General features: G+C 43.6%; 2 protein-coding genes and 12 non-coding genes across 14 annotated transcripts; 13 read left to right on the forward strand and 1 right to left on the reverse strand.

The window, feature by feature from the left end:
• Positions 1 to 733: 733 nt before the first annotated feature.
• On the forward strand, positions 734 to 3,275 carry arf6b (ADP-ribosylation factor 6b). Its single transcript, XM_030116976.1, has 3 exons — positions 734 to 871; positions 1,119 to 1,268; positions 1,388 to 3,275. Exon 3 carries the CDS (start codon positions 1,598 to 1,600, stop codon positions 2,123 to 2,125), a length of 528 nt encoding a protein of 175 aa, XP_029972836.1. The 5' UTR covers positions 734 to 871; positions 1,119 to 1,268; positions 1,388 to 1,597; the 3' UTR covers positions 2,126 to 3,275.
• A 6,486-nt stretch (positions 3,276 to 9,761) lies between these two features.
• vcpkmt (valosin containing protein lysine (K) methyltransferase) lies at positions 9,762 to 12,359 on the reverse strand. Its single transcript, XM_030116454.1, has 5 exons — positions 12,034 to 12,359; positions 10,938 to 11,051; positions 10,775 to 10,847; positions 10,470 to 10,589; positions 9,762 to 10,390 (listed from the first exon to the last, which is right to left on the reverse strand). The coding sequence occupies exons 1-5, from the start codon at positions 12,288 to 12,290 to the stop codon at positions 10,283 to 10,285; spliced, it is 672 nt and encodes a 223-aa protein (XP_029972314.1). The 5' UTR covers positions 12,291 to 12,359; the 3' UTR covers positions 9,762 to 10,282.
• Positions 12,360 to 13,926: 1,567 nt separating this feature from the next.
• trnat-ugu (transfer RNA threonine (anticodon UGU)) lies at positions 13,927 to 14,000 on the forward strand. Its single transcript has one exon. It is a non-coding gene; the product is annotated as a tRNA-Thr (tRNA).
• A 368-nt stretch (positions 14,001 to 14,368) lies between these two features.
• On the forward strand, positions 14,369 to 14,442 carry trnat-agu (transfer RNA threonine (anticodon AGU)). Its single transcript has one exon. It is a non-coding gene; the product is annotated as a tRNA-Thr (tRNA).
• Positions 14,443 to 14,615: 173 nt separating this feature from the next.
• On the forward strand, positions 14,616 to 14,689 carry trnat-cgu (transfer RNA threonine (anticodon CGU)). The gene has a single exon. It is a non-coding gene; the product is annotated as a tRNA-Thr (tRNA).
• A 344-nt stretch (positions 14,690 to 15,033) lies between these two features.
• Positions 15,034 to 15,107, forward strand: trnat-agu (transfer RNA threonine (anticodon AGU)). Its single transcript has one exon. It is a non-coding gene; the product is annotated as a tRNA-Thr (tRNA).
• Positions 15,108 to 16,251: 1,144 nt separating this feature from the next.
• Positions 16,252 to 16,325, forward strand: trnat-ugu (transfer RNA threonine (anticodon UGU)). Its single transcript has one exon. It is a non-coding gene; the product is annotated as a tRNA-Thr (tRNA).
• Positions 16,326 to 16,748: 423 nt separating this feature from the next.
• trnat-agu (transfer RNA threonine (anticodon AGU)) lies at positions 16,749 to 16,822 on the forward strand. The gene has a single exon. It is a non-coding gene; the product is annotated as a tRNA-Thr (tRNA).
• A 1,229-nt stretch (positions 16,823 to 18,051) lies between these two features.
• Positions 18,052 to 18,125, forward strand: trnat-ugu (transfer RNA threonine (anticodon UGU)). The gene has a single exon. It is a non-coding gene; the product is annotated as a tRNA-Thr (tRNA).
• Positions 18,126 to 18,301: 176 nt separating this feature from the next.
• Positions 18,302 to 18,375, forward strand: trnat-ugu (transfer RNA threonine (anticodon UGU)). The gene has a single exon. It is a non-coding gene; the product is annotated as a tRNA-Thr (tRNA).
• A 359-nt stretch (positions 18,376 to 18,734) lies between these two features.
• On the forward strand, positions 18,735 to 18,808 carry trnat-agu (transfer RNA threonine (anticodon AGU)). The gene has a single exon. It is a non-coding gene; the product is annotated as a tRNA-Thr (tRNA).
• A 1,750-nt stretch (positions 18,809 to 20,558) lies between these two features.
• Positions 20,559 to 20,632, forward strand: trnat-agu (transfer RNA threonine (anticodon AGU)). Its single transcript has one exon. It is a non-coding gene; the product is annotated as a tRNA-Thr (tRNA).
• A 1,222-nt stretch (positions 20,633 to 21,854) lies between these two features.
• On the forward strand, positions 21,855 to 21,928 carry trnat-ugu (transfer RNA threonine (anticodon UGU)). The gene has a single exon. It is a non-coding gene; the product is annotated as a tRNA-Thr (tRNA).
• Positions 21,929 to 23,696: 1,768 nt separating this feature from the next.
• On the forward strand, positions 23,697 to 23,770 carry trnat-ugu (transfer RNA threonine (anticodon UGU)). Its single transcript has one exon. It is a non-coding gene; the product is annotated as a tRNA-Thr (tRNA).
• Positions 23,771 to 23,880: the final 110 nt, after the last annotated feature.

Consider the following 23,880-nt stretch of genomic DNA (forward strand, 5'->3'; position numbering starts at 1 on the left):
ATATAGTGGTTCTGAGCAGGCATTTGTAGGTTCTGAGCAGATGTGCAGTGGTTCTAAGCAGATGTTCAGTGGTTCTGAATGGGTATGTAGTGGTTCTGATCAGGTATTCTGTGGTTCTAAGCGCACGTTCAATGGGTCTGAGCGGATGCTCAATGATCTGAGCAAGTATTTAGTGGTTCTAAACGGATGTTTGGAGGTTCTCAGTAGATATTCAGTGGTTCTATGTGGGTGTTCGATGGTTCTGAGCGGGTATTCAGTGGTTCTAAGTGGGTGTTCGATGGTTGAGCGGGTATTTGATGGTTCTGAGAGCTTGTTCGGTGGTTGTGAGCCGGTGTTGGTAGGTTCTGAGTTCGTATTAAGTGGTTCTGAGTAGATGTTCTGTGGTTCTGAACAGATGTTCTGTGGTTCTGAGCGGGTACTTGATGGTTCTGAGCGAGTATTCAGTGGTTCTGAGCTGGTGTTCGGTGGTTCTGAACGGGTATTCGGTGGTTCTAGCGGGTATTCTGTGATTCTGAGCGGGTATTCAGGGGTTCTGAGCGGGTATTCAGGGGTTCTGAGCGGGTATTCGGTGGTTCTAGCGGGTATTCTGTGATTCTGAGCGGGTATTCAGGGGTTCTGAGCGGGTATTCAGGGGTTCTGAGCGGGTATTCTGTGGTTCTGTGCGGGTATTCAGGGGTTCTGAGCCGGTGCTTGGCGGCGCACTGCCGGTGCGTGGCGGAGCTGCAGACGGCGGGGCTGAATGAGAGGACGGAGGAAGTGTGTCTGAATGCAGCCCCACACCTTTCCGGTGTAGCAGCGCTGCGACCAGCTCCACTTAAAGGAGAAAGACCCGAGCTGGGGGCATTTATCGAGACCGGCGGGGACACGCCAGGTAAATAAACCACGAATCACTAACGCCTTCAGCTTGTAAACACCGGATGTGGGAGTTCCGTCCTCGCCGTTCTTATGTCGGATGTAAATCTGATTAGTTTGCACCGTTAGTAAGTCCCGTTAGCGGGTTAGCTTGAGGCTAGCTTGCTAGGCAACAAGCTAGCAGATATTAGCTGTCTTTAACAGCCGTGAGCGGCGGCTTGGCTCGTTTTTTCCACGTCTGACCCTCCCACTAAATGTGTTTTCAGGGGACAGCAGTTTCTACACCGGCGGATGCGTGTGTTCTGCGGGTGGAAGTCGCCCTCCGAGCGCGGTGAAGTTAGCCGGCGGGACGCTTTGATGGAGTAAAGCCGCAGAGAGCAGCTCTGGTAGCGGCGAGGAGAACAAGGGCGCAGCCGGTGAGGAGGACCGCCAGACACACACACCGAGGAGGAATCCGCCGTGTTTCAGACACACTGCTCCCCTCACGGCCCGGATTTCTCTCCCAACACACACTCACAGAGACCCACACGTTCAGGTTGAACAATGATCGAGCTGCAGAAGTTGTCAGTGTGACCGTGCCATGCTGTGCGAAGGCCCAGACAGCTTTGTGATCCTCTGAACTTAAATGCCCCTGCACTTATCAGCATCCTGACAGACTTTCTCAAGTGGAAAACACACCAGTACCACCTGATCGGTGCCCAGAACTTTTCCTGATCGAAGAAGTATTTATGCACAAGAGTTCAAAATGGGGAAAATGCTCTCTAAGATATTTGGCAATAAGGAGATGAGAATATTGATGCTGGGGCTTGACGCTGCGGGAAAGACAACAATCCTCTACAAACTGAAACTTGGACAGTCTGTGACCACCATCCCCACGGTGGGCTTCAATGTGGAGACTGTCACCTACAAAAACGTCAAGTTCAACGTGTGGGATGTGGGGGGCCAGGATAAGATCCGCCCGCTGTGGCGACACTACTACACGGGCACGCAGGGCTTGATTTTCGTGGTGGATTGCGCAGACAGGGATCGCATCGACGAGGCGAGGCAGGAACTTCACCGCATCATCAACGACCGGGAGATGAGGGATGCCATCATCTTGATATTCGCCAATAAGCAAGACCTTCCGGACGCCATGAAGCCTCATGAAATCCAGGAGAAGCTGGGCTTGACCCGCATCAGAGATAGAAATTGGTATGTTCAGCCCTCCTGTGCAACTACAGGTGACGGACTGTATGAGGGCTTGACATGGCTAACCTCAAACTACAAATCTTAATGATTGAGTGCTGACTGTTTTAGGTCAAATCTATAATGAAGTTGCAAGTAACAAATAACTTCTCAAAATGAGTATGGTTAAGAAAAGTTGATTATCTCCCATTTATTTTTAATACTGCGTTTACCCCATGACTAATTTATCTGTAACTGGGTTTGCCGGCTTAAAGTTTGCTTGTACTCTGTAGCAGGCCTGTGTCACTCTCATTAATTTCGGGGGCTTGATTTGCTTGATAAATATTGATTTGGTCCCAAGGTTAAAGCCACAGAGATCACCGCCTTTGCCTGTTCTTTTTCCTGTTTTATATGATTTTTTCTAACGAAGCTGAAGTTTTTATCTTCATCCTTTGGACTAAAAAGCTTGTTTTCAAGGTCGTTCAATCTCTGTCGCATTGAACTTGGATCTTCTTTCCTTTCGAGGCGAGCTCTGTCATGTAGCCTACTGGAAGGACTTTGTTTCAATACAGTACTGTGATGAGAAGTATTCACGATGCTCTCGAGGAGGCCGGTTTCTCGAGGAAGGAAAATGAAAATGCTTACATTTCATTGTCATCAGCAAAAAAAAATAAGAAAAGAAGAAAAAAAAATACACGTTTTGTTACCCCAATATCCTTATGTGGGCTATATAGTTAACTGATTGACCTTTTGTGTCATGTCTTGATACCTACTTGTGCTGAACATTCAACCAATAGGCCTCCACTAACTCTTACACATGCTTGTCGAGATGCATTTTTAAAAAAATTTTTGGGGTAATTCGTGGTCAAGTCGACTGAATCTCTCCAGAGGAATGTCATTCAGCTCCGAGCTCTCAATCTGAAACCACGGTTGATTAGTGTCAGCTTTGGGACATTATATGATAGCCTATATCTGTAGCATGAGTACGGAAGTACATTAACCCTCCATCAGATCCATCTGTCGTGCAGTCGGAGGTGGGAGCCGCTGAGGCGTCGCTCCTGTTTTCCAGCGGGGGGGGGGGAACCATGTACAGAACAATGTCATTGTAATGTCTTATTAAAAAAGTGATTTTAACTCCTTTGTCTCCTTTCTTGATCCATATTCAGTTTGGCGTTGTGTTAGATGGAGCCGCTGGCCTCGGGTCCTGTGCCAGTTTAAAAAAAAAAAAAAAAAATCTGAAAAATGTCCAAAACAGGAAGTGGCACTGCTGGCCTTTCTGGAGCAACAACAGAGCCTCGTGATGGTCTGCATGAGAGGAGGGTCGGAGGGCTCCGGCTGGTTCTGTCACTTCCGTTCAGCTGCTGGAGTTTAAAGACCAGAGGTCATGAATCAAACGCGTGGTCCATTGTCACATTTTCAAACTTCCTAGTCAGATGTGATCGAGTAAAGAAAGACTTTTAGCGAAAATGTAGGATGAAACGGTTTGATTATGGGACATTATTGAGGAGGAACATAAGGCCCGTGGGCTAAAACCGGCCTGCAAGACGCTCCAATCAGACCCACCAAGAAAATGGTAAAACATGTTAAGATTCTAAATTTGAGTAGTGTGCACAACACTGAAAGCTGAGTTATCGGTGATGTTCTTTGGACATTTTGCACCAGTAAATGTCATTAAAGTAGAGTTCATGTTCAGACTGGAGTCGTTTTCAAACTGAGGCTGCTCTTAGTTGTGGTCGGAGTCTGTCATTGTGATGATGGTGTAACTCAGGGACAAGAGGAGGAGCTCAGAGACACCAGCATCACTGGATTAAATGTATTTATCACCAACTGTATTGTGATGTTCAGCATTATTGCACATTTACTTAATATTGCGTATTTTTTCATTGCATTTAGTCACTTCTGCGGTATGCATTTCAGGGTTTTTTTTAATAAAATATATTCAAAGAACATTTCTATTGTAAAGTATAGAATATGAAGTAATTTTATGCTGATCCAGCTGTGGGTGTGCTTAGAGACTGAAAGGAGTAAAGTCTTAAAGCTTCTTTAGTGACTTTGGTAATCTGGTCAAATAATTAATGAAAAAAGGAGCCAAATGTTTCACTCCTGAAAGTTGTAGTTTTTCTAAAAACTACAGTTTTATTATAAAAAACAAACTTAAAAGTTTATAATAGTTGTGTTGTACCTTAAATGTTTGCGTTCATCTTGTCGACACTGCAATGACATGAATAAATAATGTCCAAACTTGAACTTAGATGTTGCTTGATGGTTTGGTGGACCAGATTAGAGCTTTGTGTGGCCCGGTTTTGGCCCGCAGGCCTTCTGTTTGATGCCTCTGCTATAAGGGAAAGTGCATCATATTTCATAGGAGAACCATTCTTCTGGAGCTGCTATGCAAGTGAATTTCCTGATCCAGGAAATGAAGTGACGGATGGTTCCTCTTCTTTTCGGTCGTCATCGTCGTCGACTCCTCGTCCTTCAGGGAAAGGTTTTCTGCATCTTCAGGTCTGCTGGTGTTCTCAGCACCACGAGAAAGCTCTACAGAAACCGAACTTAAACACAACTTTCACACTTGAAAACTGTAAAAAAAAAAGAAAATTGAGCTGTTAAAGATATGATTCGACAGTCACGTCACTCAGCTGGATTAGCTCACTTTGCTGCTATTGTCAATGATTCATTTAAAAAATGCAATAATGAAATGATTGAACAAGTTCTGAGTCAGAGGTGTTGAGTGAAAAGATGAACACTCGGCTGCAGCAGAGGACGAGTCCATGTTTGGAGTAAAGACATAAGAGTTGTTACAACACGGTTATCTCAACGCAGCAGATCTCAAAAGTAATGCATCACATCAGGTCATGGAGGAAATTTAAATGTAAATCTGTATAGAGATTCAACAACAGAGGCTCAGACGAACAGACGTGCCAACAAGTAACCTGACTGAAGCAGGCAGAAGATGAATAATGACATTAGATTGTGCAGATGCAGAGAGCGGTCACATGGGATCAGTACTCTGTCCAGTGAAGTTTATAAAGTCACAACGTGCTCAAGGTGAACCGACAGCCCGTTTGTGTTGTTGTAGAGGTTTTCTTTAACATTGGCAGAGATTCACTGTCGAAGCTTTTCAACCCCACAGTTTGCGTGACAGATTTGTTTGGCCGTTGCCGTGGAGATGGACTGGTGGGCCTCCATGTTTTCACTGCCGCATTGAGCCGCAGATTTCTAGTCAGTTCCTCCACGCTGCAGCGAAAGAGGAAGAGTGGGCAGAAACTGAAAGGAACAGGCCCGTTCTACACTCTGGTCCAGACGGCTCAGGAGCCGCCGCCGCCGCTGCTGCGCTGACAGCCTGGGTTAGGCTTGTGGTTTGGATGGGTGTGTTCTGCCTTCCTCTCTTCTCTGCACTTCCTTTTAACGTTCTTACAGGTAACAAAGTGTTTCCACGGTGCAGCGTTCATCAGTCTGAGACATGCTTTTGAAAACAGGAGAGTACTTGTCGGTAGAGTGAGATGGCTCCACGCTGGGCTAGCGTTGGCGAGCCACGCCCGGTAGATAATCAGTGGAGGATCTGCCACGCTTGCACTCCGGCGAACGCCGCTCCTCGTGCAGTTTATTTATCTGAACTCCTCCTCTGAAGCCGCGCGGCTCCCAAACCTCCAGTTAATGATGAACTCAGGCCGAGCCGGGCCGCTTCGACAGCAGCCCCGGAAGTGGCGGGAAGCAGTTTGAGGTTTCCTGCCGAGGCTCGTGTTGGAGAAGGCCTCAGCGACTGTGCTGCTGTCAGGCTGATGATGATCTCCGTTGTGCCTGCTGGTGTTTCACACAAACGGATGTGTGACATTCAAATTTAGGGAGTAGAAGCGAAGTTCAGATGTCTTAGAATGTACTGCAGTGCAGTGACACGGTGTTTGTGCTTTCTAACCCCCCTTCTGTGCATTCAGAGCAGGTTTTTTTTTCCTTCCCTCATAAATCTTCATAAGAGTGGATCAGCTCTGCTGGAGTCCAGCTGACTGAGGCTGGAAATGTGAAGTCCAAGGTGCGCCGCAGCCAGGCCGCCGTCCAAAACACATTCCAGTCATATCTGCAGCTGAAGGTTGCTCGCTGTGGCGAAAGTGCAGGGAAAATGCAACACGTCCTCCTGGCACAACTGATTAGACACTGAAGCTTTCAGCTGCAAAACCACAAGAATGATTATCATACAGGTAATACAGTGATAAATAAATATACATTACATCTTTACATTTACATCTACATATTTTGGGTTTGGTTAGATTACATAAGATGACCTGAAAATACAACATAATCACAGTAATGTGGGTATTTACTTGCTAATAATCGTGAGATGCAAGATTATAATGTCATGTTCAGGTTCAGTTTGCATAGTACATAAAAACTAATTAAAATAAAACTCATTCTTACAAGTTTCTAATCAATTATTGTGCTTTATCATTGGACCTAAATAAAGGTACTGCTCTCAAGAAATGTACTCGATACACAACTCACACAGCTCAACTTACTTTGATGAAATATCTACTTTCAAAACGCAAAGTGTTTAAAAATTAAAATTGAAATAATTTATTGTTTCATGACTTACATGCCGTTTCGGATTTTCTGCCATCGTTTTCACACTGTTGCCGTATAAATGTGAATTTTTTCTGAAACAAAAATGAAAAATTATGTTTTTCTCCTGAAACGTTGTGTGAACAGGACCTTAAAGCCAATGTACCGCAAACCAATGATTGATTACAGTAGTGTGGGTGTGTGTGTTTTCCACAGAGAAGAAAGAGCCACAGCTCAGAGTGAACATCTCACCTTCAGGTGAGGAGGAGGAGGAGGAGGAGGAGGAGGAGGAGGGTGGGGGCGGCTCTTATAAATGATACTGCAGCTCTGAGCTCTCCTGAGGAGCAGGAATCCACCTGCGCCTGTTTCTCAGACCAGATAAAACCAGCCAGTCTTTCTTTGTTGCGTGTGTTTGTTCAGAAAACACACTCGGCAGCGCTGACCTTTGTAGTGTGTTCAGCTTTACGTAAGCTCCCCAACACACAGCCCGGTGTTTGCATGGCAGCGAGGACGTGAACGCAGAGATCCACCCGCCGTAGAGAACCCCCGCCCCCGCCTCGGCGCGTCTGACACCGTCACTGCTCTGAGTGACAAGCGCATCTGGATTAAACAGCAGTTCGTGACGGCAGGAAGTCTCGGGCGTGTGGCGAGTCAGGCACACGTTCAGACTGCTGGAGGTAATGACTCAGGGAAACACACACACGCACTGCTCCCCCTCCCCTCCACGCTGGACCGCCACACATGCTAAATAATGCCAACTGCATCATAGCGCTAGAATGCTGCCGGGATCAGAGTCACTTGATGTTCGGGCTCCACACGGCTTGGGAGCGTTTCAAGAAAGTGTTCCATTCTCACTGATGCCATGCTGGAGCCGGTCCCTCGTCCACATAACACACCAGCCACATCAGGGTCTGATAATAGTTTCAAGCAGGGGTGACTCATCTCGGTTCAGCGGGACAGATTTATCTCGGTGGAGCTGTGAAATGAACCAATAAAAACAAACAACCTCAAAGTTTTCTCCTGGTTTTATTGCAGGGAAATAAATTCCACCATATTCAAAAAAAATGTTCACAACAAGAAGAGAGTGAGAGATCCTTCTGCTGCAGGAAGCTGCGGCTTCAGCGGCTGCAGGAGGATCGGCGGATCGTGATGTTTGCAGACGACACTGTGATGTGAGGCGAGTGGAGAGCCGGTGGAAAACGGCCTGAGATGAAGGATGAAGGATCGTGGAGACGTGATGCATGTATGAGAGAGGCGGAGGATTTTCTCACAGTGCTGCATCTGTGCAGCACAGCTGTCTTAACAGCCCCCCCCCCTCCTCCCTCTGCTCCCCTGCAGGGGTGCTGGAGTCGCCATGCATTGTGTTTCTCTCGAGTTGTCTGCGATCCGATGGGATGAGGCTCTCCCCAGAGCCGATGGAGGCCGAGATAGCACACGTCACATGCTCCTCATGGAAGGGCTTGTTGTCTCTTTGCGGAGCAGAAAGTTCAAGAGGGCTCGCGTTCTCGGCGTGAGCCAGGATCACGTTCCTACAGCTCTGCGTCTAATTTTAATCGCCAGCCCAGTTTTCATGTCTATTCTGGAGCCGCTCAGAGAAAATGAGTCTTCCTTTTTTTCTGGAGCAGTGTCGTCTCTTGGCTCCGGGCAGCGTGATGAAGGTGAGGATGAGGAGGAGGATGCTGGCGACACAAAGGACCCAGTGTGCCGCTGCGCCGTGATGCAGCAGAGTGCAGCACCGGCGGAGCGCAGGCTGCTGTGGAGGGCCGCGGCGCCGCCGCCTCACTGCTCACAACCCAGAAGAGAAAGATCCTCACAGAGTTCTGAACCCAGGGGCGGCAAACACGTCTCGGTTCAGGGTCCTGAGCTCACCTTGAGCAGACTGGGCCGGTACGATAGCATCATAACGACCTTTAAATTGATATGATGGCTGATAAAAATGTAAATATTGTCAAAAAACTAATAAAAATTGTCACCAGGAAATTCTCCAGTCTCAACATAAGACAGAGAGAGCTGCTTGACTGTGCGCTGTCCTCATTTCCAGCCCCCCCCCCCCAGCCTAATTAGCCACCAAGAACACTCCGACTCCATGGTTTCTATTATTTTGGGCTGACATTAGAGGACAGTAGAGCAGCGGCGACACGAGGGGAGTGTGTTCTGGGGTGGGCAGGGGGAGGACATGTTGACAGGGTCCTGTCCCCTCCAGGGTCCTGCTGCCAGAGGGCAGAGGAGGGCAATTATCCTAAATGAGCCACTCTAGCTATTTATGGGACTGCAGGGGGAAAAAAAACAAAACAAAAAAAAAAAAAAACTGGCAATTAATCGGAGTGTGTTCCTCTGGTGATCGGGCCTGAGATTTCACCACTCGGACTCCACCTCACCCCCGTCTCTCCCCGTCATGTCCACATGTTCAGCATTTCACAATCACAAAGGGAGGATCCCTTCGTCGTCACTGTTAGTCTGGATTACAGGGATTAAAACGGTTCGTCTGGGTGTGTCTTCTGATTTGACGTTTGGCCCGGAACCCGCCCTGCCGACTCCAGCGTTAACGTGTTGATTTGGCCTGAGCGCGGGAGGCCTCCCTGCTCATTACACCCCCGCTCCGCTGTGTCAACAGGCAGCGGCATGAAAGGCAGCGAGGGGCCCCGCGCGCCCGTGGGGCCGAGGGCCGCGCTTCAGGCTTTCATGCTCCAAAAAGGCCCGTAATCTTCCGCCTAATCTGGGGCTTTGGGTGGAATTCCCCTCGCGCTGAGGGCAGAAGATGGCATACGCCGAGTCCCACACACCGGACCGAGCTGCAAAAACACGCCCACACTTCCAGTTATTAATGTTCAGGCTTTGCTCGGTGTCTGCAGAGGTTCTGATGATATTTCAATGTTTGGTGAACAGATTAAACACTTATTTTCATCTGATTTCATGGAACAAATGTTTGGATAGTGACGCATGCTTTAGATTTTGGGCAGCTGTTGCCCCCTTGTGCCCCAGAGGGGTAATAACTGCCTTTAACATAACCTGCTAATAACTTCACATTTTAGCACTACATTCTGAAAATGATCATTTAATTGACTTGCTTTTTGTTCAAGTTACTTTCACTCAAGGAAAATTAAGCAGAATTTTAGCTTCATGCCTTTTTAAATGATTCCTCTGAAAAATATCCAAAAATCCACTTAAATCTTGATTTATTTTCATTTTAATACATCCTGAAATGCAAAATGATGTTCAAATCCATTCTCAAAAGTGTTTTGCTTCACTGCAATATAACCGATCTCTTGGCAGTGACATTTCCACTGATCTTTGACATTTTTTGGTATAATTTTGACACTTTTTAAGATCATCCTGAAGGAACGATTTGACTGACTCTGCTGCATTCAGTAGAGCTGAAGAGAGAGAAAAACTTGCAGCAGCTTCTTATTCTTAGTTGCTGATGTGCATTGTTTTCATGGTGTATGTAAAAAATGTTCAAGCCAGTCTGGTAAAATGTGCACAATGACACACAACAATGTAAACACTGGAAATTCACATCTGCTTAAAGTGTGTAAACTACAAACATTTGGAACTAATCCTCCATAACCAAACACAGATTAAAATAACCCCGCTTCTTTATGGACTCCTCATGCTTCAACCACATTTTAACAGTGATTTATTTCTTTGTTATAAAATACAGTGTTTTACAAACATTTAGAAAGTTGGTTAATTTACAGGCGTGACGCAGATTTTCTCAGGTTTTTCTCTTTCGGATGTGCAGGATGTGGATGTCTGGACTGCTGAACTCGGGGTCTTGTCTGTCGGCGGGGATTTTCTCACAGCTGAAGTTCTGTTGCAGCAGCTGGAGGAGGAAGCAGGAGAGCGAGTCAGAGGACAAATCGGCGTGACGAAGTGACGCCGCTGCCGACTTCCATTCCCACCTCAAAGAAGCGGCGCTCCACCTCCGGGTTGCCTCCCTCGGTGCGCTGCTCGTAGCAGCAGATGATGCAGGTTTCTGGTCCAGAAAGCAGCTTCAAGGTTTCCACCAGCGGAACGACTGACTGGAAGGAAGAAGAAGAAGTCGTGACTCAAAACCAGAACTTCAAATTACTGTGAAAGCACATTAATGACGCAGATCACTCTGGACAACAACGGCTAGATTATATTTTAGCTCTGAATCAGGCCGACATTTTGTTGTGAAAATAAAAAAACAAATGTGAAGTGTTTTTTGTAAGAAATACAATACCTGCTCGTAGTAGATGCAATCTGCCATGAGGACAAAACGTGGGGAAGGTAAGAACTCAGACACATCTTCACCCCTGAAAGAAGAGTGGAGATCAAACAGTGGTGAAATTACAGCCCGTGTCGCAGATCTACCGCTGATCCGAGGAGAAAATGCAAGTACAAACCATTTCAGTACCTTTGCAGTTACAGATCCGGAAGTGACGAGGGCCTGGTTCTCTCCGATGTTCGCCCTCAGAAGAGGCTGCAGATCCTCCAGGTCCGTCACTGTAACTCGACCTCTGTGGGAACAGCAAACAAAACATAAACAACTGGTAAAGTTTATTTCTTCTATGGAGTAGTTTCTATTCCTGTGAAAATGTTTATCCTGAATCTTCTGAATGATGTTCAATAAATACTAAATGATTTAACACCATCAGCAAGCTCTTTGCTTTTAAGGCCATTGTGCTTTTTGATTTTAATTTGTAGAAGAAGTCACTTGTTTGTGCTTGTTTTCAGAAGAATGGCTGCTTGTTTTTCCTCATGAGATCTGGCAACGCTCTGCAACCTTTATGACCAAAAAAACCACAATTCAACCAAGACTCCACCCGATAAAATGTCTGGAGCCCCAAAATATGCACATTCCCTTAAAATTAAGAAAAAAAAATCTTTTTGCCACAAAAACAAAAATTAGGTTGCGTTCATACAAAAATGCCTTAGGCACAACTAAGAGAATTTATTGCATTTAAAGTACTTCTTTTGCATTTTGTGATTTTTCTGCTCGATTAATTCATGCATCTTGGCTTATTGAGCCGCTGTGCTTTGTAGCAGGAGATGCTTTTTCCTAATTACTTGAATAGTTTTAGCTATTTTATCCTTTTTTGTGTCAATTCCAACTGCTCTGGCTCTAAACTGTTTTAAGCCGAAATTAGATTGAAATTATTTTGAAACTCAGTGTATGTACACAAAATAAAAACGTAAACAAAATGTTTATTTGCAAATTCTCTGAAAATGTGAGAGTGCTCCCACAAGGGGACTGAAGTGTGACACATTGCAGACCTTTACTCTCGGATCAAACACACACTCTTTACAGGCAAATTCACATTTTCGTAGTTTGACGTGAACTACAAGTAGACAGGAAGTTCTGTTTTGGTGTCCGTGTTGGTTCACTCCTGCTCCACCTGTGCAGGAATGGCAACAACTGGACACAGACACTGAGGAACAGTGATCACAATCTGACTGTTTCCGTGCACACCGGTTGTGGTAAATCAGGAGCGTTCTGACCCCAGTGCGGCCGCCATGAGTCCGGCTGCTCCGGTCCCCGCTCCCAGCTCCAGCACGGAGCTCGCGCTCCACGCGTTGACTCCTGCGGCGGGGTCGTAGAACTCTGCGGTCTCTAAATACTTGGCCAGGACGATGGCGGCGTCCCACACCACGCAGCCCACGTCTCCGATGTAGCACTGCTTCAGTCTCAGCACGCTGCCGTCGTTCCTCTCGATTTCTCTCACGAAATATTTACTATCGTCCTCGTCCGCCGCCATGTTGGCCAAAACCGGAAGCGGAAATGACACTTTCAAAATAAAAGCGCTACTTATGATTACACGCACGCTTTTACAGTTACTTCCGGTTTATTTTTTTAAACAAAATGAAAGCATGACTTCACGATTTAGTTAAAATAAATCATTACTGCTTTCTGTGCTTGCCATTAGATCATTCATAATTGAGACTCGCAGTGGTTTAATGTATAAAAGTTTTACACAATGATCTTTACCAACATTTTATTGAAAATAAGTCTATGTTCTACGTTTCAGGTGATTTTGCTTTTCTTCCCTTTAACACAAGAGGACTCAAAGACTGGCCAACGTACAGCTGTTTATCTTTTTTTTTTAAAAGATCAACAGGTAAATCACGCAGTTCTACATGAAACTCATTCTGACAAGCAAGATGCTAAATTTTGGGCTTATAGAATATTCTTCAGTCCGGGTACAAATCAATCTTGAGGTGTGGTAATACGTTTTATCAGAGATCCAGGAAAGATGAATTTTAAATGGATACGAAAGACTTCTGGTTAATGTTTATGAATACAATATTGAACATAAAAACAACTGTTATTACAGAATTACTTATTAATATAAATTCCCACCTAGTTTAATTTATTAGGAGATGGCTCTCAGCGAAGGTTATAATAGTTCTGAATTTTTCATGAGAATTTATATTTATTTCGTTTTGACTTTATATGTCTACAATTTCAGTTTAGTTTGAAAGTTTGAATTAGTCTTGTTTGCACGTTTGCTAGTTTAGTGTAGTTTTTTTTTTTTTGCATATCTCATAGTTTTAACTTAGTTTTAATTAGTGATATATTTTGTTATATATTAAGTGAATTTATAGATATTGAAAAAAAAATTAAAATTTGTCAATTTTTTTCACACCTGGTTATAGAAAGTGATCAAACTTCAATGCTGCTCTGCATCAAAGCTGATTTCCAGGATCTGGAGCATGCGGGTCATCCTGGGGGTGGAGCTGTGGTCTGATTGTTTGAAATCTTCCATAATATCCTGGGTTCACGTTCCAGAATAATCTCAACAAACCAGACACATGATGGGTCCTGGGTTCAAATCCCAGTAGAGGCTGAGACTTCACCGAACACCAAACCACATATAAGATTTTTATAAATTTAGTACAAAATAAAACTTGTATGAATTTGGAACTAATATGAACAATATATGACAGTAATTCCACATACAGAGTCCTGAGTAAGTATGTCTGAGATGAAACTAATGTGAGTGAGACAGTCACCATCAGGGGAACTAAAATCTAAGTGTTATAAAAAAACACTTAAAGACTTGTCTGCAGTGGAACATGATATATACAAATATGATACAACTGAACCAACAAAATCACAAGGCAAATCCAAAAAAGATGACATAAAATCCTCCCCAGGTGTGTGTGGTTGGCCGTTTCTCTGTGTCGGCCCTGTCAACTGACTTGTCATGGATGAAAAGGTTTTTTCTTTAAAACAGACATATTTTAAAACGACAAAGCTCATATGTAACAGGCATGGAAAATATGATTAGCTTTTCATTCTCCTTATATGGCAAAAATACGATTTTTATAATTCTCATAAAAAATCCAAAAGCTCTAATAAGATTTTGATATCTTTCCAAATGTGACCAGCAAGGCACTGTAGCTTAGCTGGTTAAAGCACCTGTCTTGTAAACAGGAGATCCTGGGTCCAAATCCCAGCAGTGCCTTGGAGGACTCTTTATAAATGAAAGAGGTTTGAATAGTTGTCACTGTTTTTTTTTTCCAAAGCGTAGAACAAAAGGCTGCATTAAATTTTTCATGGAGTAACCTGCTATCCAAATTATAAAGAACTGTGAAGTTTCTGACGCACAACAGCTGAGATCAAGGTACTGTCATATAAAGCACTATGTTTACTATAATGACACTTTATATTGCTGCTTTCCCACCAGATGCACTGCAGTGGGAGTCTCTGAGACTCTGCTGCCTGTTTACATGTTGTTCTTCTTGTTGTTGTGCCTCGTTCAGCCACCAATAAAGGCTATTTTGGTGAAGGATATAAATATTCTTAGTTCTGGAGGTGCGCTGGCGTGGAAGAGGCGCTGTAGCTTAGCTGGTTAAAGCACCTGTCTAGTAAACAGGAGATCCTGGGTCCGAACCCCAGCAGTGCCTTAGGTAGCAGTTCATTTATTATGACACTTTTGATTGCTTCCTGTTAGTGATCATTTTTCTTGAAGAGATAGGAAGAACAATGTTTTTTTCATGTAGTTCCCTGCTATCCAAATTATAAAGAACTGTAATACTTGTGCACAAAAGCTGAGATCCAGATGCTGTCACATGAGCGAGGCGCTGTAGCTTAGCTGGTTAAAGCGCCTGTCTCGTAAACAGGAGATCCTGGGTCCAAATCCCAGCAGTGCCTCTGAAAGTGATTGTATTTGGATGGAATTATTGTTTGCTGTTGTTGGAACTGAACAGCAAAATAACTGTAGCTAAGAATTCAACTGCCGTCAATTTCAGGCTCCATTTAGCTTCCCTCCTTTCAAGGAGATCCTTTTTTTCACCATTATTTTTTATGGATTTTCGAAATTTTATAAAAGTACACGAAGCAAATTATGAAATAGGGAACACGACTCAAAAGACAAACACACAAACCCATTCACTCCTGGGATACCTGCAACAAACGACACGTACCCACAAACGACCTTGATTGCGCCAACATTTTCGATTAATCAGACGCTTCACCTTTGTTCCCTCCACAGACAAGGCACTGTAGCTTAGCTGGTTAAAGCGCCTGTCTAGTAAACAGGAGATCCTGGGTCCAAATCCCAGCAGTGCCTTGAAAGTCCTTCTCTTTACAGTTTTTCTCAAACGCGAAAACACAAAAGTCAATCCCCTAAACCAAATGACCACTTGTCTAAACACATTTACTAAATCTTTTTGCCATCATTTGCCAATATCATAAACACATTTCACATGAAGACACAATTCACAAAACACAATCCTCCGTTCTCGTAAGTATAAACACATTTTTCCTTGTTAAAACACAAGTTGAAAACTCTGCTCATATTCTCAAATGAAAGCTCGTGATGCAAAATGCTCGCCACAGGCAGCAATATTTGAACACAATGAACACACCTGGCGTCATTCTTTACACACAATGACTCAAAATTGAAGACACCTGTTGCTAATGCATCCTCCTGGACCACCAACAACCCCATCCTGGGCCCGCACATCCCATGTATGTGATCATATGGGAAAACGTCCGCTTCCACCGAACAAACCAAATCAGAGAGTGGTTCACCACCAACAGTAACCCGTTTTTAAACGTCCGTCTGCCACGCTGCTCCCCTTTCCTGAACCCTGTAGAGGAGTTCTTCTCATCGTGGAGATGGAAGGTTAATGACAGACAACCACACACTGGAGAGAACCTCCTGAGGGTAATGGAGCTGGCTTGTGTTGACATCCCAGTGGAGGCCTTCCAACGGGGGCGTTACCGCAGGGGTGGGCTGTGCCCCCCCCCCCAACGGGCATGCGCCTTATACCAGCCTTTTCCTCGTGATTTTTCTGACAATGCGGCCGAGTTCATTATGGCAAATAAAGAGGAATGGACCAAGTCTCGCCGCTGAAAGCCCGTGTGTGCTTTTTTGACGCTCAGCTGGAGCGCAGTGTGGCTCTCAGGTTCGGCTTGTTCACGCCCCCCCACAGCGTTATTCAGCCAGGCTGGGCCAGGCACACATCCACACTAAAACATATCAAAGTGAATTGCATAGCTTGCATGTGTAGACCCAGCTCCCAGAACCAACGTTGAAAACCACAGATTAACGGCGACATTTTTTTTCTCACGTGGTAAGAGTCTGATAACGCAGCACGTTATCGCCGTTAATGGCCCAGCCATAGTTGAAACAGCAACAGGCTTATTTAGGGGTTCGGAGCCCCATGTCCCTTGTATTACTATAAGGAACACAGCTGGCTCGTCAGCAAGGCGCTGTAGCTTAGCTGGTTAAAGCACCTGTCTTGTAAACAGGAGATCCTGGGTCCAAATCCCAGCAGTGCCTCAGAATTCATGCTTTGTCTGAAATGAAGTAAGATTAATTCACTTCCTCATATATATTTATAACTAAACTCTATGTTTTCCTGTTCCAAAGCTGATGTTCAGGTTCTTCAACATGAAGGTGGCCTTATGGGTGATGAAGGATCTTAGCTGATAAACACTTCATGTCTTACATTCAGTACAGCCTGATTTCAGATCACAGCAGCACCTCAACAAGCTGAACAGAACAGAATTACAGTAAATCTAGTTTTCAGTTCAAGAACAGATGATTTAGAAGTTTCTGACTGGAAACTTTTTTCCAGTCTTGGATTGTTTCTTTGATCAATCAGAAATTAGTATCCATGTTTTAAACTCATATGTTTACAATGTCAGAATATGACTTTAAGAATTATGACTATCACAGGGACACGTTTCCATGAATGAACAAGGCACTGTAGCTTAGCTGGTTAAAGCACCTGTCTAGTAAACAGGAGATCCTGGGTCCAAATCCCAGCAGTGCCTTGGAAGTCCTTCTCTTTCAAACATGTTGGTGCTTTATTAATTGTATGAAACAGCAACAGACTTTACAGTTCACCTTCCGCCAATAAATACTGAGTGTTTTTGAAGCGTTCTAAAATGATGTCCAGGTACTGCAGCAGGTTGGAAATTCCTGTTTGGATTTTGAGTTCTTGGTCTGGATTCAAGTGAACCAACTGATCTTTGTTCCAGCTGTGTGGAGGAGCAGAGTCTCGTGCTGGAGGAGCTTCAGTAAAGATTTCGGAGGAAATAAGTAAATGGGTTCGACTTTAAGAAATGTGACCATGAAGGGGTTTACAGTCAAGCTTCAGATGAGGCACTGCAGCTTAGCTAGTTAAGGCACCTGTCTCATGAACAGGAGATCCTGGGTCCAAATCCCTGCAGTGCCTTGGGCTGCTTTTCATATATGAAAGTTTAGTGTTATTGTTTATTTTTCCGAAGTGTAGAACAAAAGGCTGCATTAATTTTATCATGGAGTAACCTGCTATCCAAATTACAAAGAACTGTGAAGTTTCTGATGCACAGCAGTTGAGATCAAGGTCCCGTCATAAGGACTATTCAAAGCACTATGTTTAATATCATGACGCTTTACATTGCCTGCTTTACGGCATTCCCACCAGATGCACTGCAGTGGGAGTCTCTGAGACTCTGCAGCCTGTTTACAAGTTCTTGTTGTGCCTCGTGCAGCCACAAATATAGGTGAAGGAGATAAATATTCTTCCATCTAGAGGTAGTGCAGTGTAACCGGGGTGCTGTGGCTTAGCTGGTTAAAGCGCCTGTCCGGTAAACAGTAGATACTCGTTCCAAATCCCAGCAGTGCATCACAAATTGCTTGTAATTGTCACTGGCTGAAGTTCATTGTTATTGGGACTGAGCAGCAAAGTAATAAAAACTTAAAATTCATATGCAATCAGTTTGAATTGCTCTTTAACTACTCTCTTCTTTGGGAGATCCTTGGTTCAAATCCCACCATCTAAACAAACGGCACAGAAAAGATTAGCTGACAGTGACACTAAAGAAACAGTCACTTTGTTGTGTTTTGGTGAAGCTCTTGTGTGTGTAAACCTGTGAATGATGGTCCAAACTGTAGCTGTGCCTTTATTTAAATGTCAAGCGACTGCACATTGCTCTGATTTTGTTGAAACAGCAGCAGACTCGCCTTAGACCCCATGTCCCTTATAGTACTGTAAAGAAAACACTGCACCTGTGAGCAAGGCACTGTAGCTTAGCTGGTTAAAGCACCTGTCTTGTAAACAGGAGATCCTGGGTCCAAATCCCAGCAGTGCCTTAGTTCGCACTTTGTTTGTTAAGAAAATTTTAGATTGCTTCCTGGTCGTGATCATTTTTCCTGAAGAGATAGAAAGAACAATATTTTTTTATGTAGTTACCTGCTATCCATATCATAAAGAACTGCAATACTTCTTGTGCACAAAAGCTGAGATCCATATACTGTTGCATGAGAGAGGCGCTGTAGCTTAGCTGGTTAAAGCACCTGTCTTGTAAACAGGAGATCCTGGGTCCAAATCCCAGCAGTGTCTTGGAAGTCCTTCTCTTTCAAACATGTTGGTGCTTTATTAATTGTATGAAACAGCCACAGACTTTATAGTTTGGCTTCAGCCAATAAATATTGAGTGTTTTTGAAGCGTCCTAAAGGGATGTCCAGGTACTGCAGCAGGTTAGAAATTCCTGTTTGGATTCTGAGTTCTTGGTCTGGATTCAAGTGAACCAACTGATCTTTGTTCCAGCTGTGTGGAGGAGCAGAGTCTAGTGCTGGAGGAGCTTCAGTAAAGATTTCGAATAAAATAAGTAAATGGTTTTGACATGTTTTTTTTGAGAAATTTGACCATGTTTTATAGTTTTTAAACCAGACCATGGTTTACAGTTCTGCTTCAGACGAGGCGCTGTAGCTTAGCTGGTTAAAGCACCTGTCTAGTAAACAGGAGATCCTGGGTCCAAATCCCAGCAGTGCCTTGAAAGTCCTTTATTTTGAAACATATTTGTGATTTATTAATTCGATGAAACAGCGGCAGACTTTACAGATCAGCTTTAGCCAAGACATGTTTATTGTTTTTGAAGCGTCCTAAAGGGATGTCCAGGTACCGCAGCATGACAAATGTCCTCAACATGGACACTGTGGTTTGGTTTTTAAGGTGCCCAACAAAATGTGCTCAGTTTGAATCCCAGTAGTGCCACATATCTTCTTTCAAATCAGGAATTAAAACATTATCATGTCAACAGGCTTCTGAATAAACAATACGCTTTGCTTATTGTGTTACATTTATCTGAACAAAGCTTTTATTTTATTTATCCTCAATTTGAAGCCTCTAATTTATGTTTAGACAAGCGATTGAGTTGTCTGGGTTCAGAGTCCAGACCAGGGGTCTGAACCTTTATAACCAAAAGAGCCATATTTGGAACTTTCAGCCAAGTCAAGTTGGTCTGGAGCTGCAAAACACGTTTAACCTTTAAAATGAGGCGAATGCAGCTCAGCAAGTCTCAAACCAAACATAGTTTTGATGCACACACGAAAACTATGTCTTGTGATACATTTATGAAGTTAGGGTTCAGAATAGTGAACATTTTATTTAATTTAATTAATATTTGTACTTGATTTTAACAGTTTTATTACTTTTTTCAAGTATTTTTAGTCAATAACTTTGAATTTTAGCTGTTTTAAACATTTTACCTCCTTTGAAGCAGATTTACATGCTTTTTCAAACTATATTTCTGTTCCTTTTTTTTGTAAATTCTACTCATTCACAATTTTTAAGCCATTCTATCAATTTTTTTCCCATTTCGTGTGCTTTTAGCTATTTTTCAAAACTTTACTTGTAGGTTTTTATAATCCCTTTTGACCACGAGTGATGACTCTTTCTGAATGGTAGTGCGATGTGGAAATTTAATCAAAAGTTCAAAGTTAGTTCACTTTTCATAGTTGTGAAAGCTCCGTGGAGCCACGACAGAGGGACCGAAGAGACACATGTGGCTCCAGGGATACAAGTTGCAGACCCCTGGTCTAGACCTTCCTGAGACCTTTGCAGCTGAAGGGTAGAGTCCCTGAAGGGACCTGGTTTTGTCTTGAATTGGAGCTGGTTGTGGTGGAGCAGAGAGTCTCGTGTTGAATCAGCTTCACTGAAGATTTTCAAGGAAAGAAATGAACGGCTCTGACTTTGCAAAATTTGAGCATCATGAGGTCCACAACTTCATGTCAGACGAGATGCTGTAGTTTAGCTGGCCGCACCTGTTGACAGGAGATCCTGGGCTCGGATCCCAACAGTGCCTTGGACTTCATGATTTGCCTAAAATGAAATCAGATTATTTCAACTCCTTTCATATATATGTAGCACGCGGCACATATAGCCAACCTAAATGTTTCTCCGTTCCAAAGCTGATGTTCAGGTTCTTCAACATGAAGGTGGCCTTATGGGTGATGAAGGAGCTTAGCTGATAAACACTTCATGTCTTACATTCAGTACAGCCTGATTTCAGATCACAGCAGCACCTCAACAAGCTGAACAGAACAGAATTACAGTAAATCTAGTTTTCAGTTCAAGAAGAGATGATTTAGAAGTTTCTGACTGGAAACTTTTTTCCAGTCTTGGATTGTTTCTCTGATCAATCAGAAATTAGTATCCATGTTTTAAACTCGCAAGTTTACAATGTCAGAATATGACTTTAAGAATTATGAGTATCACAGGGACACGTTTCCATGAATGAACAAGGCGCTGTAGCTTAGCTGGTTAAAGCACCTGTCTAGTAAACAGGAGATCCTGGGTCCAAATCCCAGCAGTGCCTTGAAGTCCTTCTCTTTAAAACATGTTGGTGCTTTATTAATTGTACGAAACAGCAACAGACTTTACAGTTCAGCTTCAGCCAATAAATATTGAATGTTTTTGAAGCGTTCTGAAATGATGTCCAGGTACTGCAGCAGGTTAGAAATTCCTGTTTGGATTTTGAGTTCTTGGTCTGGATTCAAGTGAACCAACTGATCTTTGTTCCAGCTGTGTGGAGGAGCTTCAGTAAAGATTTCCGAGGAAATAAGTAAATGGGTTCGACTTTAAGAAATGTGACCATGATGGAGTTTATAGTCAAGCTTCAGATGAGGCACTGCAGCTTAGCTAGTTAAGGCACCTCTCTCATGAACAGGGGATCCTGGGTCCAAATCCCTGCAGTGCCTTGGTGGACTTTTCATATATGAAAGTGATTTCGATAGTTTAGTGTTATTGTTTATTTTTCTGAAGTATAGAACAAACGGTTGCGTTAATTTTATCATGGAGTAACCTGCTATCCAAATTACAAAGAACTGTGAAGTTTCTGATGCACAGCAGTTGAGATCAAGGTACTGTCATAAGGACTATTCAAAGCACTATGTTTACTATCATGACGCTTTACATTGCCTGCTTTACGGCATTCCCACCAGATGCACTGCAGTGGGAGTCTCTGAGACTCTGCAGCCTGTTTACATGTTCTTGTTGTGCCTCGTGCAGCCACAAATATAGTTGAAGGAGATAAATATTCTTCCATCTGGAGGTAGTGCAGTGTAACCGGGGTGCTGTGGCTTAGCTGGTTAAAGCGCCTGTCCAGTAAACAGTAGATACTCGTCCCAAATACCAGCAGTGCATCACGAATTGCTTGTAATTGTCACTGGCTGAAGTTCATTGTTATTGGGACTGAGCAGCAAAGTAATTAAAACTTATAATTAATCTGCAATCAGTTTGAATTGCTCTTTAACTACTCTCTTCTTTGGGAGATCCTTGGTTCAAATCCCAGCATTATCTAAACAAACGGCACAGAAAAGATTAGCTGACAGTGACACTAAAGAAACAGTCACTTTGTTGTGTTTTGGTGAAGCTCTTGTGTGTGTAAACCTGTGAATGATGGTCCAAACTGTAGCTGTGCCTTTATTTAAATGTCAAGCGAGTGCACATTGCTCTGATTTTGTTGAAACAGCAGCAGACTCGCCTTAGACCCCATGTCCCTTATAGTACTGTAAAGAAAACACTGTACCTGTGAGCAAGGCGCTGTAGCTTAGCTGGTTAAAGCACCTGTCTTGTAAACAGGAGATCCTGGGTCCAAATCCCAGCAGTGCCTCAAAAAGTGCTTGTAATTGGAAACAACTATTGTTTCTGTTAGTGGAACTGAACAGCAAAATAATTTTAACTTAGAATTCAGCTGTCGTCAATTCCAGCCTCCTTTTAGTTGCTCTCCTTTAAAGGAGATCCTTTCTTTCCCCACGTTTTTTTTTTTTATTGATTTTCAAAATTTTATAATGAAAAGTACACAAAGCAAATGATAAAATAAGGAATACAGCTCAAAACACAAACATACACACACCCGTTCACCCCTGGCAGACCTGCACCAAATGACACATGTACAAACACACACACACACACACACACACACACACACACACGACCTTGATTACGCTAACATTTTCCATTAATGAGATGCTTCTCCTTCATTCACTTTGGTGAATGTAGCCTTGTCCAGAAGGAGGCCTTGGTCAGGCGGTATCTACTGATCATCGGGTGTTTCCACCCTGAACCGTGACACCCTCCCAGTGGCGGGTCGGCAGTGGTGGTCACATCACTGCCCCTCTCCTCCCTCCTGTTCCATAACCAGCAGAGGCTCTTTCTGCTCTTTATCGTGGTGCCATCAGGATCTCCCTGGGGTGAGTGCTGTTTTACACCCTGATAGGATGTGTGCCATGGTACCCATTTCCCCACAGAACGTACGCAGGGGGTCCTCTCCCAAGCCCCACTTGTGCAGATGTGTTGGGGTTGGGAGAGTGCCATACCTTAGCAGGAAGGAGATGAAGAGGGCATCTTCCTTTTGGGAAGTTCCCTTAGGGTCCAGGCTCCCTGGGATGCAAACTCCACAGCCCTTGATCTTCGTCCTTCTTTCTCTGGGTTTTGCACTTCCTCTGGGATCATTGCTCTTTTGTTCCTACTTTTTGCATTTCCCCAATGTTGGGAATGGGAGTTTCCAAGGCCTTGTCTTCCTATGCAAGGTGTTCCTATGAAGGCATGTCTCTTCAATGTACTTTCAGCCATTGATTGCTGTGTCAGCTGCCCACTTGCTTCCAAATAACATCTACATAGCATTGATAATCACAAAAAAGAAATTAATAGTTTGAATACCATGTTCCTATTTTCCAGATTATATAAAGTTCATACACGGCTCCTATAATTTAATAAATGCCTCCATCTTTACTCTGAAGGTGTGAGTCAGTCTTTCCCCTCTTCGCAGTGGCGCTGTAGCTTAGCTGGTTGACGCGCCTGTCCAGTAAACAGGAGATCCTGGGTCCAAATCCCAGCGGTGCCTTGGGAAGTACGGCCTGATGTTCTGGTTTCTGGAATACAAATCAGCAAGGAAAAAATCTATAGAGTAAAATTAAACAACATCTAGAAATTTTCACTTTTTTCATACCTGTTTATTAAAAGTTCTCAAACTTGAATCCTGGTCTGTATCAAAGCACATCTCCAGGTTCTGCAGCACCATCCTGTGGGTGGAGCTGTGGTCTGACTGTTTTAAATCTCCCATCACTTCCAGGGTTCAGCAATATCTCAACAAATTGATCAGAGAAATTTTTTTAAATTTAAGAATCAAACACTTTGTTGTAATTAGTTGAATTTGCTGTCAAGTAAACCAGAGATCAATGGTCAATATTGTAGCTTTGCAGCTTTAGAGGTTTATTTCTATGTAAAGAGACTGAACATTGTTCCAATTGTGTTAAAACATCAAGGATAAATGTTACTGTAGTTGTTCTGGTTCAAGTGACTGTCTGGGAAACAGCAGATGTGGCTGAGATTACTGAATACTTACTTTACTTAAAGATGCATTTGCTGCTTAAGGCCATGGCGCTGTAGCTTAGCTGGTTAAAGCACCTGTCTTGTAAACAGGAGATCCTGGGTCCGAATCCCAGCAGTGCCTCAGAATTTGCCTAGCAAGAGAAGTTCATTGAAAGTGGGTAACTGTAGAGTATTTCACTCTCATTATAAACAATAATGATGATTATTGTTCTTTAATAAAATATCCAACGA

The sequence above is a fragment of the Salarias fasciatus genome, chromosome 19 (assembly GCF_902148845.1).
Source record: "Salarias fasciatus chromosome 19, fSalaFa1.1, whole genome shotgun sequence".
Taxonomy (NCBI): domain Eukaryota; kingdom Metazoa; phylum Chordata; class Actinopteri; order Blenniiformes; family Blenniidae; genus Salarias; species Salarias fasciatus.

Bases quoted from the DNA above. Each gene is read 5' to 3' on its own strand.
- vcpkmt (XM_030116454.1), bottom strand. From the start codon at position 12,290: ATGGCGGCGGACGAGGACGATAGTAAATATTTCGTGAGAGAAATCGAG. The intron at 10,848-10,937 runs GTTTGTACTTGC...CTCTTCTTTCAG, and splicing joins ACTGCAAAGGTACTGAAATG to GGGTGAAGATGTGTCTGAGT. The intron at 10,391-10,469 runs GTGGGAATGGAA...TTCCTCCTCCAG, and splicing joins TGGAGCGCCGCTTCTTTGAG to CTGCTGCAACAGAACTTCAG.
- arf6b (XM_030116976.1), top strand. From the start codon at position 1,598: ATGGGGAAAATGCTCTCTAAGATATTTGGCAATAAGGAGATGAGAATA.